This window comes from Anolis carolinensis, chromosome 6 (genome assembly GCF_035594765.1).
Source record: "Anolis carolinensis isolate JA03-04 chromosome 6, rAnoCar3.1.pri, whole genome shotgun sequence".
Taxonomy (NCBI): domain Eukaryota; kingdom Metazoa; phylum Chordata; class Lepidosauria; order Squamata; family Dactyloidae; genus Anolis; species Anolis carolinensis.
Genome location: NC_085846.1, coordinates 46,650,582 through 46,672,115, shown reverse-complemented (window position 1 = coordinate 46,672,115; position 21,534 = coordinate 46,650,582). Strand labels below are relative to the sequence as shown.

The window sequence follows — 21,534 nt, the reverse complement described above, 5'->3', positions numbered from 1 at the left end:
GCTTTCTTTCTTTCTTTCTTTCTTTCTTTCTTTCTTTCTTTCTTTCTTTCTTTCTTTCTTCAAATCTCCAGATGAGTGGACAATAAATGTCCAGAATTGTGTCATAACAGAAAAGAATGGGGTCCCCCCTCTTAGTTTCAGTCAATTAAAAATAATGGACTGTTGAGAAGGGTGGCTGGGATTCAGGGGGAAGGAAAATAGGGGAAAATTTTGCTCTATTAAGAAACAGAATGAAATTGGGGAAATGATTGCTCTATTAAGAAACATTGTTTAAAAAACTGTGTGGACCATCAAGAAGGTTAGTTGCTTAGAGGATTTAAACTTCAAGGAGGTAAAGGTAAAGGTTTCCCCTGACGAAGTCCAGTCGTGTCCGACTCTGGGGGTTGGTGCTCATCTCCATTTCTAAGCCGAAGAGCCGGCATTGTCCGTAGACATCTCCAAGGTCATGTGGCCGGCATGACTGCATGGAGCGCCATTACCTTCCCGCCGGAGCGGTACCTATTGATCTACTCACATTTGCATGTTTTCAAACTGCTAGGTTGGCAGAAGCTGGAGCTAACAGCAAGCGCTCACTCCGCTCCCTGGATTTGAACCTGCGGCATTTCGGTCTGCAAGTTCAACAGCTCAGCTCTTTAATACACTGTGCCATCAGGGGCTCCAAACTTCAGGGAACGGTTGTGCAAATGTAGGTGACAGAACTAGGATGTAGAATTTGCCTGAAAAGGTTACATGTTTGGGAGGAGATTTTGTAATTTTTTTTCTCTTTCCTGTGTTGATTCACTACTCTTCAGCACAGAGGACATCATGAATCTTTGTCCTCTCCTATACAGGAATACAAGGATATATATGTTTTGAAGTCTCATTATTACCCTTTGATGATCTGGTGGTGGGTTGGGAGGAAGAAAGGAGGTGGGATGGGCTGCTCCAGCATAACAAAAATGCAAACTGGAGGACTTTGCATTGACATTAGCTAGTTTTGTTTTGTTTATCATATTCCTTTCATAAATGAATTGCTAATGCCCAGTGCTTGACAGACCACATACATGCCTGAAGAAAACCTGTTAGTCTGGGGCAGATATAGGTAGCAAAGTTTGTACTAGTTGCGTATTGTTCATTTTGGATATAATTAACCAGTTTTTACTAAAGAAAAGTCAATCAAACCACTTCTTCACCCTGCATGAGAGGTTTGGGTTACATTGCTCATGTAGATATATCAACTTGGATTAAGCCAGGATCACAAAGGATAAAAATATGGAAGAGCTGCTTCCTATATTTATAATAGCCATTGCATCTCAGTTGCCTGGCATGGGCATTTGCAGGCATGGTGGTATGAAGTTAATTTAGCCTGCAATTCTCTTGGGCAGAAACAACATTGAACTCAACAAAACTAAGTTCAAAGTGAATATGAATGCAACATACACCAGTAACCTAAGTACAGTAGAGTCTCACTTATCCAACATAAACAGGCCGGCAGAATGTTGGATAAGCAAAAATGTTGGATAATAAGGAGGGATTAAGGAAAAGCCTATTAAACATCAAATTACGTTATGATTTTACAAATTATGTGTGATGAGTCATGGGCCATGTAGTCCCGTTTCTGGCACTGTTGTGCCAGATGAGGAGGAGAACTTGGGTTTTTCGCCGTTTCAGTCAGAATTGGAACTTTCCCAGCCAAATTTGGAAACCTTGCACCTGCAAGAGATTTGTCTTCCAGAAGTCTGTCAAACAAGCCCTGAGCCTAAATCTCCTACGTTTTCTCGCCATGATTTTTGTAAACAACAGAGAGGAGTCGATCAGGCGTCTCGCAGGAGTGCTAGGATAGCTGCTAAGCATTCAGCTGATTAAGCCTGCTTCCCATGGGAAAGTTTAGGGAGTCATGCATCTGGACTCAGAAAATAGCTTTCGTTTCTGGTTCTCCAGAGAACTGCTCTTGGGCGGGAAAACGGGACCCTATTTAGGTGTTTTACCCACAAAGGGATCTTGCGGAGTCAATTCGTCAGCTACTGGAGTAGCGTGTGTGGACAGCTACTCCGTTTCCAAGCCTCGTTCCTGTTTCCAAGCCTTGTTCCTGTTTCCAAGCCCTCGCTCCTGATTCCAAGCCTTCGCTCCTGTTTCCAAGCCGTCGTTCCCGTTTCCAGCCTTGTTTACCTCCACGGACCTTGCCTTGTTTTCCAGGACTCAGCCTTGCCTTGTTTTCCGGATTTTGCCAAGTAATTCCACGGATCTTGTTCTTGCTCCTCGTTCCTTGTTGCCTTGTATCAAGCCTTGTTTCAAGTTACTCCCTAGCCTCGCTCAAGTTTCATGGACTAAAGGACATTGCCATCTCCCCTCACTTTGCCTGGCAAAGTGAGTGTTTCGGTTATTGGATTACAACTTTGGACCTTAATATTTCATATTGGACATTGTTTCTTTGGACTAATTTTGACCTTTCCTGAAAGGTCTATTTCTGGACTATTTCATACACTTGCTTTTATTAACTTTATATATTCCTTCAATAAAGATATTAGTTAGATTCTGGCCTCTGTGTATGGTTATTGGTGCTCTGCAGCCTGGGTCGTGACAGTTTGACTCCGCCACCCTAAGCACCAATTAACCTAGGCCAGTATGTCTACCGGAACCGTGCCGGGTGGCCAGCCACTTAGCTACACCATCGACAAGGACGAAGTGGACCGCATCCGTGACAAGCTCAATGCGCAGGATGGAGAAATAAGGGGTTTGAAGGAGCGCGGAATCCGTCTCCCGGCCATGGCGTTGCCAACCAAGTTTTCTGGAGAAGCTTCTAAGGTTCATGTTTTCCGTCGCCAATGCCAGGCTTATCTAGAGGCCCGTGCTGCCGAGTTTCCCCAAGAAGACATCAAGGTGGCGTGGATTTACAGTCTCTTGGACGGGCCAGCGGCCAACTGGGCGACGGCACTGTTCGACCAAGTCTCCCCACATCTAAGGTCAGCGCAACATTTCTTGGACCACCTTAAGGCGACCTGGGGAATCGAGGACAATTTGGAGGCAGCCGGCCACAAACTCCGGCGCCTCTCCCAAGGGGACAGACCCTTGTCCCAGTACATAGCCGAGTTCCGAGTGCTGGCCCACAACACCGGCTGGAACGATGTAGCCCTCAGAGGACAATTTCGGGAGGGTCTCAACATTGAGATGCTGGAAGAAATCTCCAAGGTGGATCCTCCCCACTCTCTTGAAGCACTCATTGATCAATGTTTACGAGCTGAAGTCATGCTTGCCAACAGAAAACAATGGGTCCGAGGCCAGAGCGGTAGAGCTGGGGTGAAACCTCCCGCTCCCACCGGCGTCCAGCCGCGTCCAGTATGGAGACCCCCGCCACCAGCCCCATACCCCAGAGGGAGCGAGGAGGTGCCGATGCAGTTGGGCAATGTGCGTCCCAGATTAGATGCCGCCGAGAAGGCCCGCCGCCAACGCCTAAATCTCTGTTGGTACTGCGGAAACGGGGGCCACTTCGCCAGAGAGTGCCCAGCCAAGGGGAAGCCCGCCGCCCGTCTGGCGGCGGCGTCCTCCACGGAGACGAAGGCGTCTGAGGCGGCTGGCGCACAGCCGGCGGGGGAAGCCAGCGACCGGGCGTAGAGAGGCTCGCCAACCCGGTCAAAAAACCCACTCAAGAGCCGCCAACCGGGGTCCTATTTCTTCTAGTGGTCACCTTGTGGTCAGCAAAAAAGGGGCCCGTCATGGTCCATGCCATGATAGACTCAGGAGCCACAAACAATTTCATTGATAGAGAGTATGCCGACTCTCTGGGATTACAATATCATGACTTCAAGAACGCCCATGTGGTGCAAGCCATCGATGGCCGCCCCCTCAAGACGGGTCCCGTAAGCCAGTGGTCGGAACCCACCAGAATGTGGATAAGGGAACATATGGAAGAGATTTCCTTCTTTGTTACCGAGGTTCCCCATTTCCCTGTGATTTTGGGAATTCCATGGCTGACACTTCACGACCCAAGCATCTCCTGGTCCAACAGAGAACTGCAGTTTGCTTCAAAATATTGTCAAAACCATTGCCTTGTAGCCAAGGTCTGCCATGCCACAGACACTGAACCCATTATCCCCTTGCCCAAGAAGTACTCAGAATATTGGGATGTATTCAATGAAAAAGAAGCCGAGAGATTACCCCCACATAGACCTTATGACTGTGCCATTGACTTGGTGGAGGGGGCCCCGATCCCGCGAGGACATCTCTACTCCCTGACTGAACCGGAGCAAGAAGCTCTCAGGGAGTTCATAGAGTCAAACCTTCGCAAGGGATTCATCAGACCCTCTCAATCCCCAGCCGCTTCCCCAGTGATGTTTGTGAAAAAGAAGTCAGGGGACTTACGCTTGGTGGTGGACTATAGAGCATTGAACAATATCACTAAGCGGAACAGCTATCCCCTGCCCTTGATCTCGGACCTACTAGACCGACTTCGAGGAGCCAAGGTCTACACCAAGCTGGATCTTCGGGGGGCTTATAATCTAGTTCGCATCAGAGAAGGGGACGAGTGGAAGACCGCCTTCCAGACTAAATTCGGATTATTCGAGTCCCGAGTTATGAATTATGGTTTATGTGGAGCTCCCACAACGTTCCAGCATTTTATCAATGACATCTTTCAGGATTATCTAGATCGGTTCTTGATCATCTACCTGGACGATTTTTTGGTGTTTTCTAGATCACAATCAGAACATGAGAACCACGTCAGAATGGTGTTACAACGATTGCGGGATCATGGACTTTATGCCAAGCTGGAAAAATGCGCTTTTGATCTACAAGAGGTAGATTTCCTGGGGTACCGCGTCTCGCCACTAGGGCTCTCCATGGACCCGGCAAAGGTTTCAGCAGTATTGGAATGGCGGGCGCCAACCAACAAGAAAGAGGTGCAACGCTTCTTGGGGTTCGCGAACTACTACCGCAAGTTCATTCCAGACTTTGCCCGCTGGTCTGACCCAATCACCAGCTGCATCCGTGGGAAACAGCCTTTCCGTTGGACAGATCAAGCAGAGAAAGGGTTCCAGCAACTAAAGAAATTATTCACGTCCCAGCCAATCCTTCAGCATCCAGATCCTGAAACCCCTTTTGTTGTGCAGGCGGACGCCTCCGATGTGGCAATCGGGGCTGTACTCCTACAACCAGTGGGAGATCATCTTCATCCTTGTGCCTTTTATTCCCGTCAATTGACCGCACCAGAGAGAAATTACACCATTTGGGAAAAGGAACTATTGGCCATAAAGGCAGCCTTTGAAACTTGGAGACATTGGCTAGAAGGGGCCAAATTTCCCATTGAAGTCCATACTGATCATCGAAATCTAGAGCATCTAAGAACTGCCCGCAAGCTAAATCAGAGGCAACAACGCTGGGCTTTATTCTTTGAACGTTTTAACTTCCAAATTCATTATGTAACCCCAGCCCAGACCAAGCAAGCAGATGCTCTGTCGCGGAAACCGGAATACGCTGCAGGGCGCAAGGAGACCTTGGAGTCCCAGCTGCTACAACCCGAGAACTTTGCCACGCTCACAGTGGGAAACACCAAATCCACTCCCATTGAATCAACTCCCTCTACTCCAGGGCCCCTTTGTGCTCAGGAAATCAGGGCTAGTCAGCAAGCAGATGCCTGGGCACAGGACCAACTTCGCCAAGGACTACATTTTCCCTTTTCGCTTAAGGATGGGCTACTTTGCTATAGAAATCATGTTTACATCCCCCCAGGACCGGGCAGGGAAAAAGCACTTCGTCTGTGTCATGACTGCAAGCCAGCAGGGCATTTCGGACTATTTAAAACCATGCATTTGATCCTAAGAGATTTCTGGTGGCCCAAGATCCGCAAGGATGTGGAAAAATATGTCAACACCTGCCCAGTATGTCAGCGCTCCAAAACAAGAAGGGAAAAGCCCTCAGGGCTTCTGCATCCCCTCCCTACCCCATCTCGCCCATGGGAAATAATTTCTGCGGATTTTATCACTGATCTACCACCTTCCTGTGGATTCACCACGATCCTAGTGGTGGTGGACCTTTTTACCAAGTTAGCCCATTTCATTCCCTGTGATGGCCTTCCCACGGCCAAAGAGACTGCAGATCTATTCCTCCAACATGTTTTCAGATTGCATGGATTGCCCAAGAGTTTGGTCACAGACCGTGGGTCCCAATTCACCTCTCGTTTCTGGAAAGCACTACAAAAACTATTGGGCATAGACTCTCGTTTATCTTCGGCTCATCATCCCCAAACAGATGGGCAAACTGAGCGCACCAATGCCACTTTGGAACAATACCTTCGCTGTTATGTGAACTACCAGCAGGACAATTGGGCTTCCCTGTTATCGCTGTCAGAGTTTGCCTACAACAATGGGGTCCAGGCTTCTACTAAAGAAACCCCGTTCTTTGCAAACTACGGCTTCCATCCAAGTTTCTTTCCCCCTGTCATTGAAACCTCAGAAGTTCCCGCAGCAGAGGACTGGCTGCAGGAACTCACAGCGGTGCAACAACTCTTGCTCCAGCAACTAGACCAAGCCAAGGAGGACTATAAACGTCACGCGGACAAACATCGCCAGCCGGGCCCCGAAATCAAGGTAGGAGACCGGGTTCTTCTGTCCACTCGCTTTTTGCCCTCCCATCGCCCTTGCCGGAAGTTAGATGCCCGTTTCATTGGTCCCTATCCAGTGGTGGCGCAACTTAACCCCGTGACTTTCAAACTCCAACTTCCACGCTCTATGCGCATTCATCCAGTGTTCCATCGCTCCCTGCTCCTTCCGGCGGATGGTGTGCGCCCTGATACAGACCGGCCGGCCCCCCCTCCTGTTTTGATGGATGGGGAGGAGGAGTTTGAGGTTCAGGACATTTTGGATTCTCGCTTTCACCGCCGCCGCCTACAATATCTCATTGACTGGGTGGGTTTTGGCCCCGAGGAACGCTCTTGGGAAGACGCTTCCACAGTCCATGCCCCCGATTTAACCCGCCGCTTCCATCAGACCTATCCCGCCAAGCCGCGGCCTCGCGCCTCGGGGAGAGAGTCCCAGTTTGAGAGGGGGCTTGAGGAGGGGGATAGTGTGATGAGTCATGGGCCATGTAGTCCCGTTTCTGGCACTGTTGTGCCAGATGAGGAGGAGAACTTGGGTTTTTCGCCGTTTCAGTCAGAATTGGAACTTTCCCAGCCAAATTTGGAAACCTTGCACCTGCAAGAGATTTGTCTTCCAGAAGTCTGTCAAACAAGCCCTGAGCCTAAATCTCCTACGTTTTCTCGCCATGATTTTTGTAAACAACAGAGAGGAGTCGATCAGGCGTCTCGCAGGAGTGCTAGGATAGCTGCTAAGCATTCAGCTGATTAAGCCTGCTTCCCATGGGAAAGTTTAGGGAGTCATGCATCTGGACTCAGAAAATAGCTTTCGTTTCTGGTTCTCCAGAGAACTGCTCTTGGGCGGGAAAACGGGACCCTATTTAGGTGTTTTACCCACAAAGGGATCTTGCGGAGTCAATTCGTCAGCTACTGGAGTAGCGTGTGTGGACAGCTACTCCGTTTCCAAGCCTCGTTCCTGTTTCCAAGCCTTGTTCCTGTTTCCAAGCCCTCGCTCCTGATTCCAAGCCTTCGCTCCTGTTTCCAAGCCGTCGTTCCCGTTTCCAGCCTTGTTTACCTCCACGGACCTTGCCTTGTTTTCCAGGACTCAGCCTTGCCTTGTTTTCCGGATTTTGCCAAGTAATTCCACGGATCTTGTTCTTGCTCCTCGTTCCTTGTTGCCTTGTATCAAGCCTTGTTTCAAGTTACTCCCTAGCCTCGCTCAAGTTTCATGGACTAAAGGACATTGCCATCTCCCCTCACTTTGCCTGGCAAAGTGAGTGTTTCGGTTATTGGATTACAACTTTGGACCTTAATATTTCATATTGGACATTGTTTCTTTGGACTAATTTTGACCTTTCCTGAAAGGTCTATTTCTGGACTATTTCATACACTTGCTTTTATTAACTTTATATATTCCTTCAATAAAGATATTAGTTAGATTCTGGCCTCTGTGTATGGTTATTGGTGCTCTGCAGCCTGGGTCGTGACATTATGCACCAAAACATCATGTTTTACAACAAATCGACAGAAAAGGCAGTTCAATATACAGTAACGTTATGTAGTAATTACTGTATGAATTTAGCACCAAAACATCACAATGTATTGAAAACATTGACTACAAAAACATTGACTACTAAGAGGCAGATTGCGTTGAATAATCCAGAACGTTGGATAAATGAAGGTTGGATAAGTGAGACTCTACTGTGATTCTTTTTTTTTAAGTGGCCGAACAGAGTACCAAGCAACACATGGATCCAGATTGCGCAGGACGAGCACATTTGAAAGGCGGCCTAGCAAGAGATATCCATCCCGGAGACATTCAACTTTCAAAGGTTCCAATTCACAGCTATCCCACTTTTTTACATCATTTTATGTGCCAAATTTGTATTAACCAAATACTTAACTGAAATCACCATTTATTTCCATATCTTTCATTCTGCTTCTCCTATAGATATTTCTAAACACTTTATTTTGTTTCCAGTACAGTTGCACATTTTTTTTCATACAGTCTTTACCTGTTCAAATATGCAAGAACCCAGGAGGTAGTAATCAGTTTCTTCAGCATGGCAAAGGATCATGGCTGCAAGAGAAATGCAAAGGGCCACAGGGAGAGAAAAACCCTCTGTGTTGGGAGGAAGAATAAATTTTTCCTACTTTCTCCCAGCCCTGATGTTGTGTTCTGAAAATAAACAAAATATATTATGTTATTGTTATGAAGCAAATATTGTAATACAAAAGGCCTTTACTCCCTTCAAAATTATTTCTAAACACATAGTACTGTGCTGCAAAGGATCTTTAAAACATGGCAGCATGCTTGAATATTTGGCCCAAGATTATGTCTGAGGTTCTGCCAAATGTATCTATCATGCAACATGGTGTCAAGGCCTCAGTGTGTGTAGCAATTTGCTTCTTGCCATTTCAGCACATGAAAAAACCTAGTCTGTGTGTTTGGAAATAAATCAAATCTAGAAAGAAACAAGCATTTGAAATGGTAACAAAGCTGTCCCAGCGTGGGAAAGTATATACAGTATATACCTTTTTTAAAAAAGCAGGGGCATAAAAATGATAAAAATGAAGAAGCAAAACAACCTGAAATTGCTGATTTTTCAGAAAAGTGAGTCTAAGGTTTAATGAAGTAAGTCAATGAGTCTTTGTTTTTCCCCTTTATCTCAGCTGTTTCTGAAAAGGAGTACTATGTACTGTATGCTTGATTGCATAGAGGACCGCAAACTAATAGGAATTACTTTTGTATTTCTGGTTTTCATTTTTGATCTTTTGCCAGATTCTTATAAATGTATAAAAATAAGAAATACGAGATTTCTTAGAACTCAGCAAAATATTGTTCAATTAGTATTGGAAAATGAACGCATTTTAAAATTCAGTTAGCATATTAAAAATTATGTGTAAACAAAGCAAGCTATATGAAAGATATCCGTCAGAGATATAGATGAGCCTAGTTGGAGGAAGATTTGGCTGGCAAAAATATATAGTATGTGACTTCACCTGTTTATTTCCTGTCTTTGGAGTTAGAACAAGGAAATTCAAGGAGAAACTGAGATAGAGATCTGCAAAAAGAATGTGGGGCAGCCCAGGGGCCTTTCTCTGTATGAGACCAGGCCATGGCCTGACCAGTTTTTCTTAATGGGCCATCTTACTTGAACTTTCTCATCAATGGCACTACATTTCCACAGTGGTGAGATTATGTTCCCCTTTGAGGCAAGAAGCTATGCTGACTGCTGGTAGGAACCAGATTAAATGTGTCAAACTCCTACTGGGCAGCAGCAGTAATGGGAGTTGTCACTGATAAAGGATCTCTCCCAAAACAGCAGTGGTGGCATGATAGCTAGTACTTGTTAGTACTCAACATTTTTACCATGAAAAAATCTATGATGAAACAATACAAAATGAAATAAGGAATAGTACTAGGAGATAGAACTCCCAGGTGTTATGGCTTTTATTGAGCTTCTGGGCTACAGCAGAGTAGGTACAATGACTGGACTCAAGTTGAATAGATGTTCAGCTGTTGACAGGCTCAGAGGTGAAATGAAAGTCAGAAGCTGCACAGCTATAAAACATGGCAGCACAAATACTGAATTAGAGGAAGCTGGATATAGTATAATAAGAAAGTGAGCATATTAACTTTGCCATACCACGGATGAATGAAGTAACATAAACAATAATCAGATAATCGTTTTACTCAGGAAAGGAAAATCTAAGAAGAATTGGGGTGGCATTAATAGGGATGCCTATTAATCCCTATTTACTATATCCCTATTTTACTATAGTAAAAGGATATAATGCAAAGTCTGATAAATAAATATCAGTAAGACTTCAGGGAAAACCTATATAATCCTTATTCAAATCTGTGCAACACGAACAGAGACAGAAGTAGGAAAAAATAATGATTCTCTTTTCAAATCCAAGGAATCGTTAGCTACATACCAAAACAGGACTTGTTAATCATAGGCAATTGGAATGAACAAGTAAAAAGTACAGCAAAATCAAAGATTGCAGGAAAATTTGGCCTAGGATCAAGAAATGAAGCAGGAGAGTGACAGGGTAATTTTTTTAAAGACCAATAGTTTCTTAATTTTGTACTTTAACTGCCATGGCTCGATGCTATGGAATCCTAGGAGTTGCAGGTTTGCAAGAGTGCTGGTATCTCAGCAGACTACAGCGTCCAGAATTCCATAGCACTGAGCAATACCAATTGAAGTGATATTAAACTGCATTAATTATACAGAGTCAGCACCCATTGTTTAATTTTTCCCAATTGCAACATTTAATTGGCTGGAAAATATGAACACAACCTTTTATTAGCTTTCAAGTGTAGACCAAAGTAGAGAAAGAATGAAGCTTCACACAATGTCTTCTATAAGTAGACCCTAAGAATAAGTGCATTTAGCATTTCACAATGATCTCATTGGGTTTTATTTGATCACTATTTTTAAAGTAATTGAACAATGCTTTGTATTGAGTATTCATTTTTTGCACAGGTGGGATTTGAGGGACAGTCAGTTGGGATGCAGCATCCTTCCCTGTGTCCAATCTATGTTTTGAAGAATTCGGAATGGGAGGGGGAGAAACAGCTGCATTAAATTCTGCTGGAAAAATATTACTAATGTATATATTTCTCACACATAAAATATTATTAACATGCCTTTGATATCTCCTTTAAAGTTTAGATTAAATCCACAGTAGAGTCACTTTCCAGTATCATTGGAGCCACCAGCTTCCAATGCCTGTGCATGAAAACCCTTCTCGTACCTCAAATCCCTCATCCCTCTGGTCATTTATTTATTGGCCATGATGTACATAGAGTTTGCAGCTTATTTCTGTTATTTAACTCTGCTTTTCTGTTTTCTCTTAAGCAAACAATGCTCTCAAACCATCACCACACTGGTAAGTGTCACCCAGTGATCACACTTATTCTTTAATTTGGCACCTGTGATCCATGATTTTTAGAAAGTTAACCTGCTATAGTTGTATATATTTGTAGCAAGTTCTGGATCATGATCCAGAATGTATAAGCATGTTGTTCACAGGAAGGTTAATGACTAGATAGGTACAGAAAAGTGTTATAGAGCTGGTGCTGAGCAAGAATGGGAAGTATATTTGAAAATATAAAAAACAGGATATAAAAACAGATTTCTGTCTGTTAGGAAACCCCGATGAATAGAACTTGGTTGTTGTTGTGTGCCTTCAAGTCATATTTGACTTACAGAGATCGCAAGACAAACCTGTTATGGGGTTTTGTGAGGACGGAAGTGTGTGACTTCTCCAGGGCCATCCAGTGGGTTTTCGTGTCTAAGCAACTATTCAAACCCTGGTCTCTAAAGTCATAGTCTGCATTTTAGTACTTATTCTATGTGAAAAATGAGAGGATGTTTTGCACAAAAAAATGTGCAGAAAGCAACATTTTTGTTACACGAGAGCTCTTTTTGTACAAAAATATTGTTTTCTTAGTAGAATATGCTGTTTTTTGTGCAAGAAAATCATACAATTATTTAGTACAAAATAAATTACACACTACAAACAGTCTCTGTAAACGACATTCTTCAGTGCCTTTCTTGGAGTAAGAAGGAGTGATTAAATTGTTTGTCTTTGCCTGCAAAACCAAAATTTTTTTCACTTCTTTAGTGTTTGGGGTGACGCCTCAGATGGATCAACCGAGAAAGTTTTTGGGGGCATTCAGTTTTTTAAAAGTACTATCAACACTTCCCAGTTCTTCCCTCTTTCCAGGGATACGTACTGGGAACTGGGAGGAGAGAGAAAGAGAATAAATAACCATACCTTTTGATTTGGGGGGGTTTATGGATAATCCATACCTGTATTACTGCAATTTTCTTATCAAACCATCTAAAAGATCAGCCAACAACATTTGACAAAGCTTTTTTCTATCCAGTTCTATTCATCAGAGGAGATGTTTCATAATAATAATAATAATAATAATAACGATGATGATGATAATAATAATAATAGCTTTATTTTTATATCCTGCTCCCATCTCCCCAGAGGGGACTCGGGCCGGCTCAAATGGGGACAAGAATCATAGAGTTGGAAGAGACCAGTCCAACCCCCTGCCAAGAAGCAGGAAAATTGCATTCAAAGCACCCCTGAGAGATGGCCATCCAGCCTCTGCTTAAAAGCCTCCACTACTGTCAGGGGTAGAGAGTTCCACTGCTGAACAGCTCCCACAGTTAGGAAGTTCTTCCTAATGTTCAGGTGGAATCTCCTTTCTTGTAGTTTGAAGCTATTGTTCCACATCCTAGTCTCTAGGGCAGCAGAAAACAAGCTTTCTCCCTCCTCTCTATGACTCCCCCTCACATATTTATATATGGCCATCATGTCTCCCCTCAGCCTTCTCTTCTGCAGACTAAATATGCCCTGCTTCCTGCAGGGGGTTGGACTGGATGGCTCGTGAGGTCTCTTCCAACTCTACTATTCTATGATTCTAGCTCATTATGCCACTCCTCATAGACCTCATTCTCCAGACCTTTGATCATTTTAGTCCCCCATCTCTGGACACATACCAACTTGTCAACATCTCCCTTCAAACACTATACTCCTATTTATGCAGGTCAATATCCCATTGGCTTTTTTTAGCTACCACATGACATTGTTGGATCATGTTTAACTTGTTGTCCACAAGGACTCCAAGATCTTTTTCACATGTACAGTGTTCCTTCACTACCTCACGGTTCACTTTTTGCAGACTCACTGTTTCACGGGAGGAGAAGGAGGTGGCGCCATGTTCCCCTCCCTCTTTCTTCCCTTCCTTCCTCTCTCTTTCTCCTTCCTTCTTAAGGAGAAGCCTAAGGAAGGAAGGAAGGAGAAGCCGAAGGGAGAGAAAAGGAGGATGAAGCACCTTTGTTTTCGCCTCACAAGGCAGCAGCACCAGCTGCAGCAGCTGGAGCGTGCATGTGCGAGAGGAGAGGAGGGGACAGATCTTGCTGAGTGAGATTGTAAACAACACAAATACAGCGTCCCTACTTTGCGGATTTTCACTTTTTGCGGGTGGGCCTGGAATGTAACATCTGTGATGAGTCAACACTGTACTGGTGTTGAGCCAGGCATCCCCATTCTGTATCTCTGTAATTCACTTTTTTTTGCCTAAGTGGAGTATCTTGCATTTGTCTCTGTTGAACTTCATTTTGTTACTTTTGGCCCATCTCTCTAATCGGTTAAGATCATTTTGAATTCTGCTCCTGTCTTCTGGAGTATTGGCTATTCCTCCCAACTTGGTGTCATCTGCAAACCTGATGATCATCCTTCTAATCATTCATCTAAGTCATTAATAAAGATGTTGAACAGAACCGGGCTCAGGATGGAACCCTGCGGCACTCCACTCGTCAGTTCTTTCCAGAATGAAGAGGAAGCATTGGTGGTCACCAGGTTCATTCACTTCACCAATTACAGATCCACTTCACTGTAGTTTTGCCTAGCTGCCATTTGACTAGTTTGTTTGCCAGAAGGTCATGGGAGACCTTGTTGAAGGCCTTACTGAAATCCAGCTACGCTACATCCACGCATCTACCCAGCTTGTAATTCTATCAAAAAAGAGATCAGATTAGTCTGGCATCACTTGTTTTTGATAAATCCATGTTGACTATTAGCAATGACCGCATTCGTTTCAAAGTGTTTGCAGACTACTTCCTTAATAATCTTTTCCAGAACCTTGCCTGGTATCAACGTGAGGTAATTGTTTGGGTCATCCTTTTTTCCCTTCTTGAAGATAGGGACCACATTTGCCCTCCTCCAATCTGCTGGGACTTGTTCTGTTCTCTAAGAACCCTCAAAGATTATTGCCAATGGTTCTGAAATGATTTCCGCTAGTTCCTTCAATACTCTTGGATGTAGTTGATCCGGCCCTGAGGACCTGAATTCATTTAGAGCGGCCAGGTATTCCTGAATGACTTGTTTATTTGGGGTTGGATTTTCCCTAATCCATGTTGCTGAGGTGAGAAGATTGAGGCAAAGAAGGCATTAAGTAGTTCTGCCTTTTCTCTATCCCATGTCAGCATTACCCCATCTTCTCCGTGCAGAGGCCCTATCGCCTCCTTGTTCTTCCTTTTTCTACCAACCTAAGCAAAGAAGCCCTTATTATTGTTTTTCGTGTCCCTGGCAAGCTTAAACTCGTTTTGCACTTTAACCTTGCGAACCTTTTCCCTACAGGAGTTGGTTATTCATTTGAATTCTTCTTTGGTAATTTCTCCCCTTTTCCACTTCTTGTGCACTTTTCCACTTCTTTAGAGTCTTAGCCCAGTTAGAAGTTTTTTGGATATCCATTCTGGCTTCTTTGCGCACTTGTCTTATTTTTTCTCTTTGTTGGCACTGTTTGCAATTGTGTCTTGAGTATTTCACTCTTGAAAAACTCCCATCCATCTATAACTCCCTTGTCTTTCAGTATCGGCATTCACGTTTCAGAAGACAGGAACCAACAAGGGAGAGGAAGAGAAGAAAAATGATTTGATTTTGAAGTTCTTGTATCTGCGTGGTTTCAGATTTAAAAAGAAATGGGGGGAGGAGTCTTAGAGGTCTTCAGACATTCAAATGAGGCTATAGCAGTTGATGAAGTATCTGTGATTACTTGTGGGAAAAACCTTGACTTGAGTTGCAGTGAGCCCTCCCTAGCCACTGGGTCAGTTACTGAGGCATTATGGAATGTTTATGAATGCTCCAGCTACCTCAGAATACTTTTAAAAACACATTACATAAGATTTATGAACAGATGGCTGTTTGAAGAGTGGGGGAATATTATCATGTTGGTTAGCTGTGAGAGAGTATGAGTATTGCATGCAAACAGTGCAAAGGGGGTGGAGAGTGTGTGTTGAAAGACTGAAAGAGGTAAATAGATGTAACACATGTATAAACAGAACTCTCTCTGGCCTGTAGCCTCTTGAGGTGTCTAAAGTTTGTACTTCTTACAACATAATCCATATTTCTTGCTGAAGTAACAGAGGAAAATAGAAGGGAAGTGCTAGTTTTCAGGTGAAGATGTTGTCTGTTGCCAGTGTGTAGTTTGGCTCCTTCACAAGGCAAGGTTCTACTATGCATCTTTTGAAAGCTGTAGCAAAAAAACCTTTTCTGTTTTTTTAGTGCTAAAAATAACCCAGAAGTCCATAACTATCAGGTAAGGAAAAAACCAAAAACTGTTGTACCTTACTGATAATACACTGATAATGTCATGATCAAAGCAACTCGCTTGTCTTCTCTCACCATTGGTGTTTTTATTTGTGTGTATGTGCCTGTGTCCTTATGTTATCTTCATTTAACCTTAGTGCTACTGATTCCTAAATAAGTTGAACTTTGGTTAAAAATATCAGTTCTGCCTCTTCTCCACTGGTTCATGTTAGAAATATGTATTAAACATATAGTTAAACAAGGCTGTTTTAATCATTTTATTTAAGGTACAGCTTGGATGAAATAGCAAAAATCATCCCACTGCTTCACCATTTGTTGCAAACAGTAGGTGTCAAGAGAAGCAGTGATGCTTTCCCACTATGTTTATTTCAAAACCCAGAGACTTGGGTTCCCTCTGTACTTCAGTAAAGATCTCATAATAGATAATATTTCTTTACTATAAAATATGTAATGTTTTCTCAGTTACACAACCTTTTCTCAGTAGCCTTGATCGTATGGTGTATGTACATATGGACTTGATACCATTACTCGAGACAAGTACATAAAAGGGGGAATTGTTTATATAATTTCATACAGATATCTGCTTTCTCCTAAAGACTCAAGATAACTCTCCAAGGCTAAAACAGGAAAAAGCTTAAAACCTGAAAATAAAAAACACAATTTAAAAAGTTAATATATTTGTTTGATGAAAATATATTACATGTTTAAAGCACAAAAAATAACAATTTTCAAAAAAATAACAAGTGACTGTGATGATAGTCGCACCAAAATAAAGTCCTTGCTTGGGGATCTTAAGACTCTGGCAGGTTCAGACACACACACACACACACACACACACAGAGAGAGAGAGAGAGAGAGAGATGATTTTTCAGATAATATGGTTTTAGTTGTATAGGGCCTTAGAAGTCATAACTTCCACTCTGAATTCTGCTCAGAAAGAAACCAGTAGCCATTGATGCTGGGGCAACATAACCAGAAAGTTATGTGGTCCCAGTCAGCATTCTAGCTACAGCATTTTGGACACACTGAAGTTTCCAAACAATTTCCAATCCCATATAATGTAGATTACCGTATTTTTCGGTTTATAAGACGCACTTTTTTCCCCCAAAAATAGAGGGGAAAAGTCAGTGCGTCTTATAAACGCAATCTGTGTCCAGGCAGGGAGAATGGGGCGATTTGAGCCGTGTGCGCGCACACACGGTCCAGGTCGCCCCATTCTCCATCCAGGAAGGGAGAATGGGCACATTCCCCCTGCCTGGACGCAGATCTGGATCTGCGTCCAGGCAGGGAGAATGGGGCGATTTGAGCCGTGCGCCCGCGTGCACGGCCCAGGTCGCCCCATTCTCCCTTCCTGGATGGTCTGCGGACGCATCCAGGAAGGGAGAATGGGCACATTCTCCCTGCCTGGACGCAGATCTGGATCTGCGTCCAGGCAGGGAGAATGGGGCGATCTGTGCCGTGCGCGCATGCGCACGGCACAGATCGCCCCATTTTGCTTTTAGTTCCTGGACGCGTCTTATCATCAGGTGCGTCCTATAAAGCGAAAAATACGGTATAATAGTCCAAATAGAATGTAATCAAGACATGTGTCACTTTTTTATGGACAACTGGTGGCACAGTGCAAAGACATAAGAAGGGGGCTCCTGGTGGCACAGTGCGTTAAAGTGCTGAGCTGCTGAACTTACGGACCAAAAGGTGCCAGGTTCAAATCCCGGGAGTGGAATGAGCGCCCGCTGTTAGCCCCAGCTCCTGCCAACCTAGCAGTTCGAAAACATACAAATGTGAGTAGATCAATAGGTACCGCTCCAACGCCAAGGTAACAGCACTCCATGCAGTCATGCCGGCCACATGACCTTGGAGGTGTCTATGGACAACGCCGGCTCTTTGGCTTAGAAATGGAGATGAGCATCAACCCCCAGAGTCGGTCACGACTGGACTTAACGTCAGGGGAAACCTTTACCTTTACTTAGTTGAACAAAATGATGGTTTAATAAGCCATTTATTTATATAACCGAATAAAGTGTCATTCTTAAATAGCAGGTTAAAGTTATTTTAATATATTTAGGTTAAAATGCTTAGTTGTCTTTCCTAATGTGTAATAATCTCTTCCCCAGAAAGTAAGATCACAGTGAAATTTGCTCAGACCCTACTTCCATAAATGCCATCCAATTCAGTCCATACAGTTAGTATCCAATGCTGTAGTATACTTGTGCCCCCCTTCAGCCCAAGACATTTTAATGTGAGTTTGGTATGTAGGTATATAAAATAGGTGTAAAAGTCATTTACTGATAACAAACCAGTATTTGAAATGGTTGCTAAACAGGCTGATTTCTCTTTTTATGAATCATAGAAGAGACCACATGGACCATCTAGTCCAACCCCCTGCCATGCAGGAAAAGCACATTCAAAGTACAGGCAAAGCTGAAGCGTCTGCTGAAGAGTTGCTGCAAACATTGCACAACTGATTTGTGTAGGTGTCCAAAACAGCTACAAGATGACATTCAGAAAACCTGCTATTGCTAAAATTTCAGGACCCCAGAATTGAGCTAAAAGGGATCCTGTTAGGGATTGGGACCCATAGTTTAAGAAGCAGTGCTACAGAGGAGTCAGTCTTCATCTCTCACTTTATTTCTCACTGTTAACTGCTGCACTCAATGCCTGAAATTATTTACTTTTAAGATCTTTCTGACATTCCCACTGGCCATGCCTCTGCTGCAAGGCTTCTGGTGAGTGGCTCTGCTTCCGTCTTGGATTTTTACCCCAAAAACTAACTCTGGCTTCCTGCGCTCTCTTCAGCTAACATCACTCCCCCCCCTCCACCTCCCACTCCCCAATTTTCCAGCAAAGCTTTTTCTGATAAGAAAGTTTGTTCCTCTCTTCTCTCTGAGCATTACCTCTTTCGGCCAGCTCTATTCCAGCGAAGCACACCAAAAGCCTCCAACTGTCTTCTTAAAATCATGACCACAACCTTTCTTGCCAGTTGTTTTCTTTATGTCACTCAAATTTGTTGACCCCTTAACCAATCCTATTTGAACCTTTTTGTCTGCCTTGTACCTGAATAAACAAAGTAAGCTTATCCCCCTAGATATTTTACATTGTCAGCTGGAAACCTCCCTTCCTTAACAACTGTAACCAAGACAACCACCTCTATCTTATGCCTTACATGCAACAAAGCCAAACTCCTGGGCTTTTGAGTTAGAAGTAAATATATTTGTGTGTCATGAAAATAAACACATGTGCTATAAAATTTAAAAAAATAAAGCAAAATATAAGTCATTTTAAAACTCTACAGCGATCATCTTAATCAGGATATAATCAGTTTTCTGGCCCCACTTTGGACACAGTAGAGAGAAATATATTCTTATATGCACATTCACCAAGTACGACTGAGGAATTTACATAATGGCATATCTACATCATTACTAGTAGGAGGAGAAAAGATACAAAGCAGTCTGTCATGGAAGATGTATGCCTGAAGTTGTAATCCATCATAGACATTAGTGTCAGTGGCCTTCCTTCACTCAGAATATGGCAATCATATTCCAGAAGCATAGGAAATAATCTCTTTAGAGCACATAATCAGGCTGCCTTCCTCTGAGGATACAGGTAGTCAAATGGAATTGTATCCCTCTATAGCAGTGGTTCCCAAACTTTTTTGGCCTACTGCCCCCTTTCCAGAAAAAATATTTCTCAGCGACCCATGGAAATTATTATTATTATTTTTAATAGCAATTAAACAAAGATATATGTATTAATGTTTCTAACTTTTTCATAAAATATAGTAAAGAAAGGTGCAAATTAGAAACATTGAAGTTTGAAATTATGAAACTATTTTTTGAACTCAGAATAGAAAGGTAATACCAAAAATTCACCTGTGGCCATCACTGCCCCCCTGCATCACTGCAGCACCCAGGGAGCGGTAGCGCCCACTTTGGGAATCACTGCTCTATAGTATTGGAAAGGACTGTACTACTGCTAGCTCAGATTGCAACTTGCTTGTTCATGTCTTTTTTTAAAAAAAGGACACCCCTCTCCAGAAAATACAGTACGCAGATCTGAAAAGATATACATGTGTACAATAAGACTCTCAATTAACCAGCAGCCATGACAATTGTTAGACGCTGGATATATGTAGTTTTTGGTTGCAGGAGAGTTACTACTATTAAAGGTAGGCATACCTGTACTGTATCATACCATAGGCAAAGTGTTGACTTGATTTTAAAATAAAGCAATTAAAAGGAAATGAAGACCAACCCTTAATGTAAGAGGGTTTTTAAAAAAATTAAAGGATTATTTCTTCTTTTTTTCTTGTCCCGAGAGTTTTGGTTGCTTGACATTTGATTAACTGAGAGTCTACTGTATTCTGTTTCCCCATCTTGCTCATGAAAAAAAATTGGTATAGCGTTTGGTAGCCTGGAGATGAGAAAACTGAGAAGTGGCAGGAAGGTCATCTCAAATATTATACCATGTGGAAGCAAAACTTCCGTTCTGCTTGTCCAGAGTGTTCCTATCAAATGTGTAGACTGAAATGATAAATTATATTCTAGCTAAACATTCTGGGATAGTAAGAATACTTCAGCAGTAGAGAAGCCTACTTCAGCAGGTGGTAGATGTTGTTTCACTGGGAGATTTAAACAGAATTGGAGTGCCTTCTATCAGGGATGCTTAGATATGGGTTCCTGCACCAAAGGGGTTGTATGAGATGATCCTTTGGATACTTTCCCATAGGGATAGAAAGAATAATCAGAAAATGGTAACAAACATGTAATAATAATAATAACAACAACAGCAACAACAGTGACTTTATTTATATCCCACCCCTCTTCCCAAAGGGACTCTGAGTGGCTTACAACAATGTGACAGAAAAAACAAAAATAATCATAAGCATATAAACAATATAAATTAAATTAACAACCACTATTAAGCAAAATACATAAAAGTAAAAGTGAAAACACCCATATTAAATATGACACAAAAGACATTCATCAGTAAATAAACAGAAAAAACTACTTACACCATATATCATAAACCACCCAGGAACACACCAGCCACTATTCTAGTCCTGTCCAGTTAAAAATTCCCATTGAAGCCATCCATCCATTGGCTAATGTTAACCATTTTAAAGGCCTATTTTCATAGCCAAGTTTTCAACTCTTTCTTAAAGATCGATAGCTTGGGGGCCTGCTTAATTTCCCTGGGGAGGGCATTCTAGAGGCAGTGATATCCACCCCGCAGGAACTGACTTTTTTACTGTTGAGAAACAGTAGCATGCTGTGTTCTGTGCAGAAAACGTTGTAATTGGGAATTTATTTCATGTAACAATTGCATTTGATCACTTTGCATAGAAAACAATATTTTCTGCATAGGAATTAATTTTTTTGTTAAATTACTGTTTTCTGTGCAAAATAGACCTTTTGTTAATTTTGCATGGATTAAGTCACAGTCACAATGACAGAGTATTTGAAAATGTTTTGTTTTTGAAAGACTTTTGCAGCAGGAAGTAAAATGTAGAGATTACTCATTGCTATATTCGAGAAGAGACTTAGTGAAGTTACATTCCTGCTTTCTCGTTCTAAAATACTGTGATTATGTCTAAAGATACTGTTCCCATTCTCATTCATTGCACAACTGTATCCATCCTAAAGTTTTAAAAAGTCTAAACATTAAATGAAACATCACAATTGAAAGTAAATGTCTGGATGTCATTTTTGCCTAGAACTAATACTAATAACTGTTTTATAGAAAACTTTAAAGGTCAGTATCCTAGGAATAAAATCCTTATTTCCTTCCTAAAAACTTACAAAATTCAGTCATTGTCATTAAATAATGGTGGCTTAATAACTTCA

At 42.6% G+C, this 21,534-nt stretch overlaps 1 protein-coding gene across 6 annotated transcripts in view; it reads left to right on the top strand.

Annotated features, from left to right (window-relative positions):
* The window catches only part of epb41l4b (erythrocyte membrane protein band 4.1 like 4B), a 169,816-nt gene that overhangs the window by 77,251 nt on the left and 71,031 nt on the right, over positions 1 to 21,534 (top strand). For 5 of the 6 annotated variants that reach the window (XR_009999603.1, XR_009999604.1, XM_062956978.1 and 2 more), the window contains 3 exons: positions 8,267 to 8,376; positions 11,416 to 11,446; positions 15,644 to 15,677. Coding sequence is in view for 4 of the 6 variants with exons in the window: in XM_062956978.1 (XP_062813048.1) it covers positions 8,267 to 8,376; positions 11,416 to 11,446; positions 15,644 to 15,677 (175 nt within the window). In the remaining 2 variants the exon portion in view is untranslated. The remainder of the gene's footprint in view (positions 1 to 8,266; positions 8,377 to 11,415; positions 11,447 to 15,643; positions 15,678 to 21,534) is intronic. The other variant, XM_062956977.1, reaches the window with a different exon arrangement.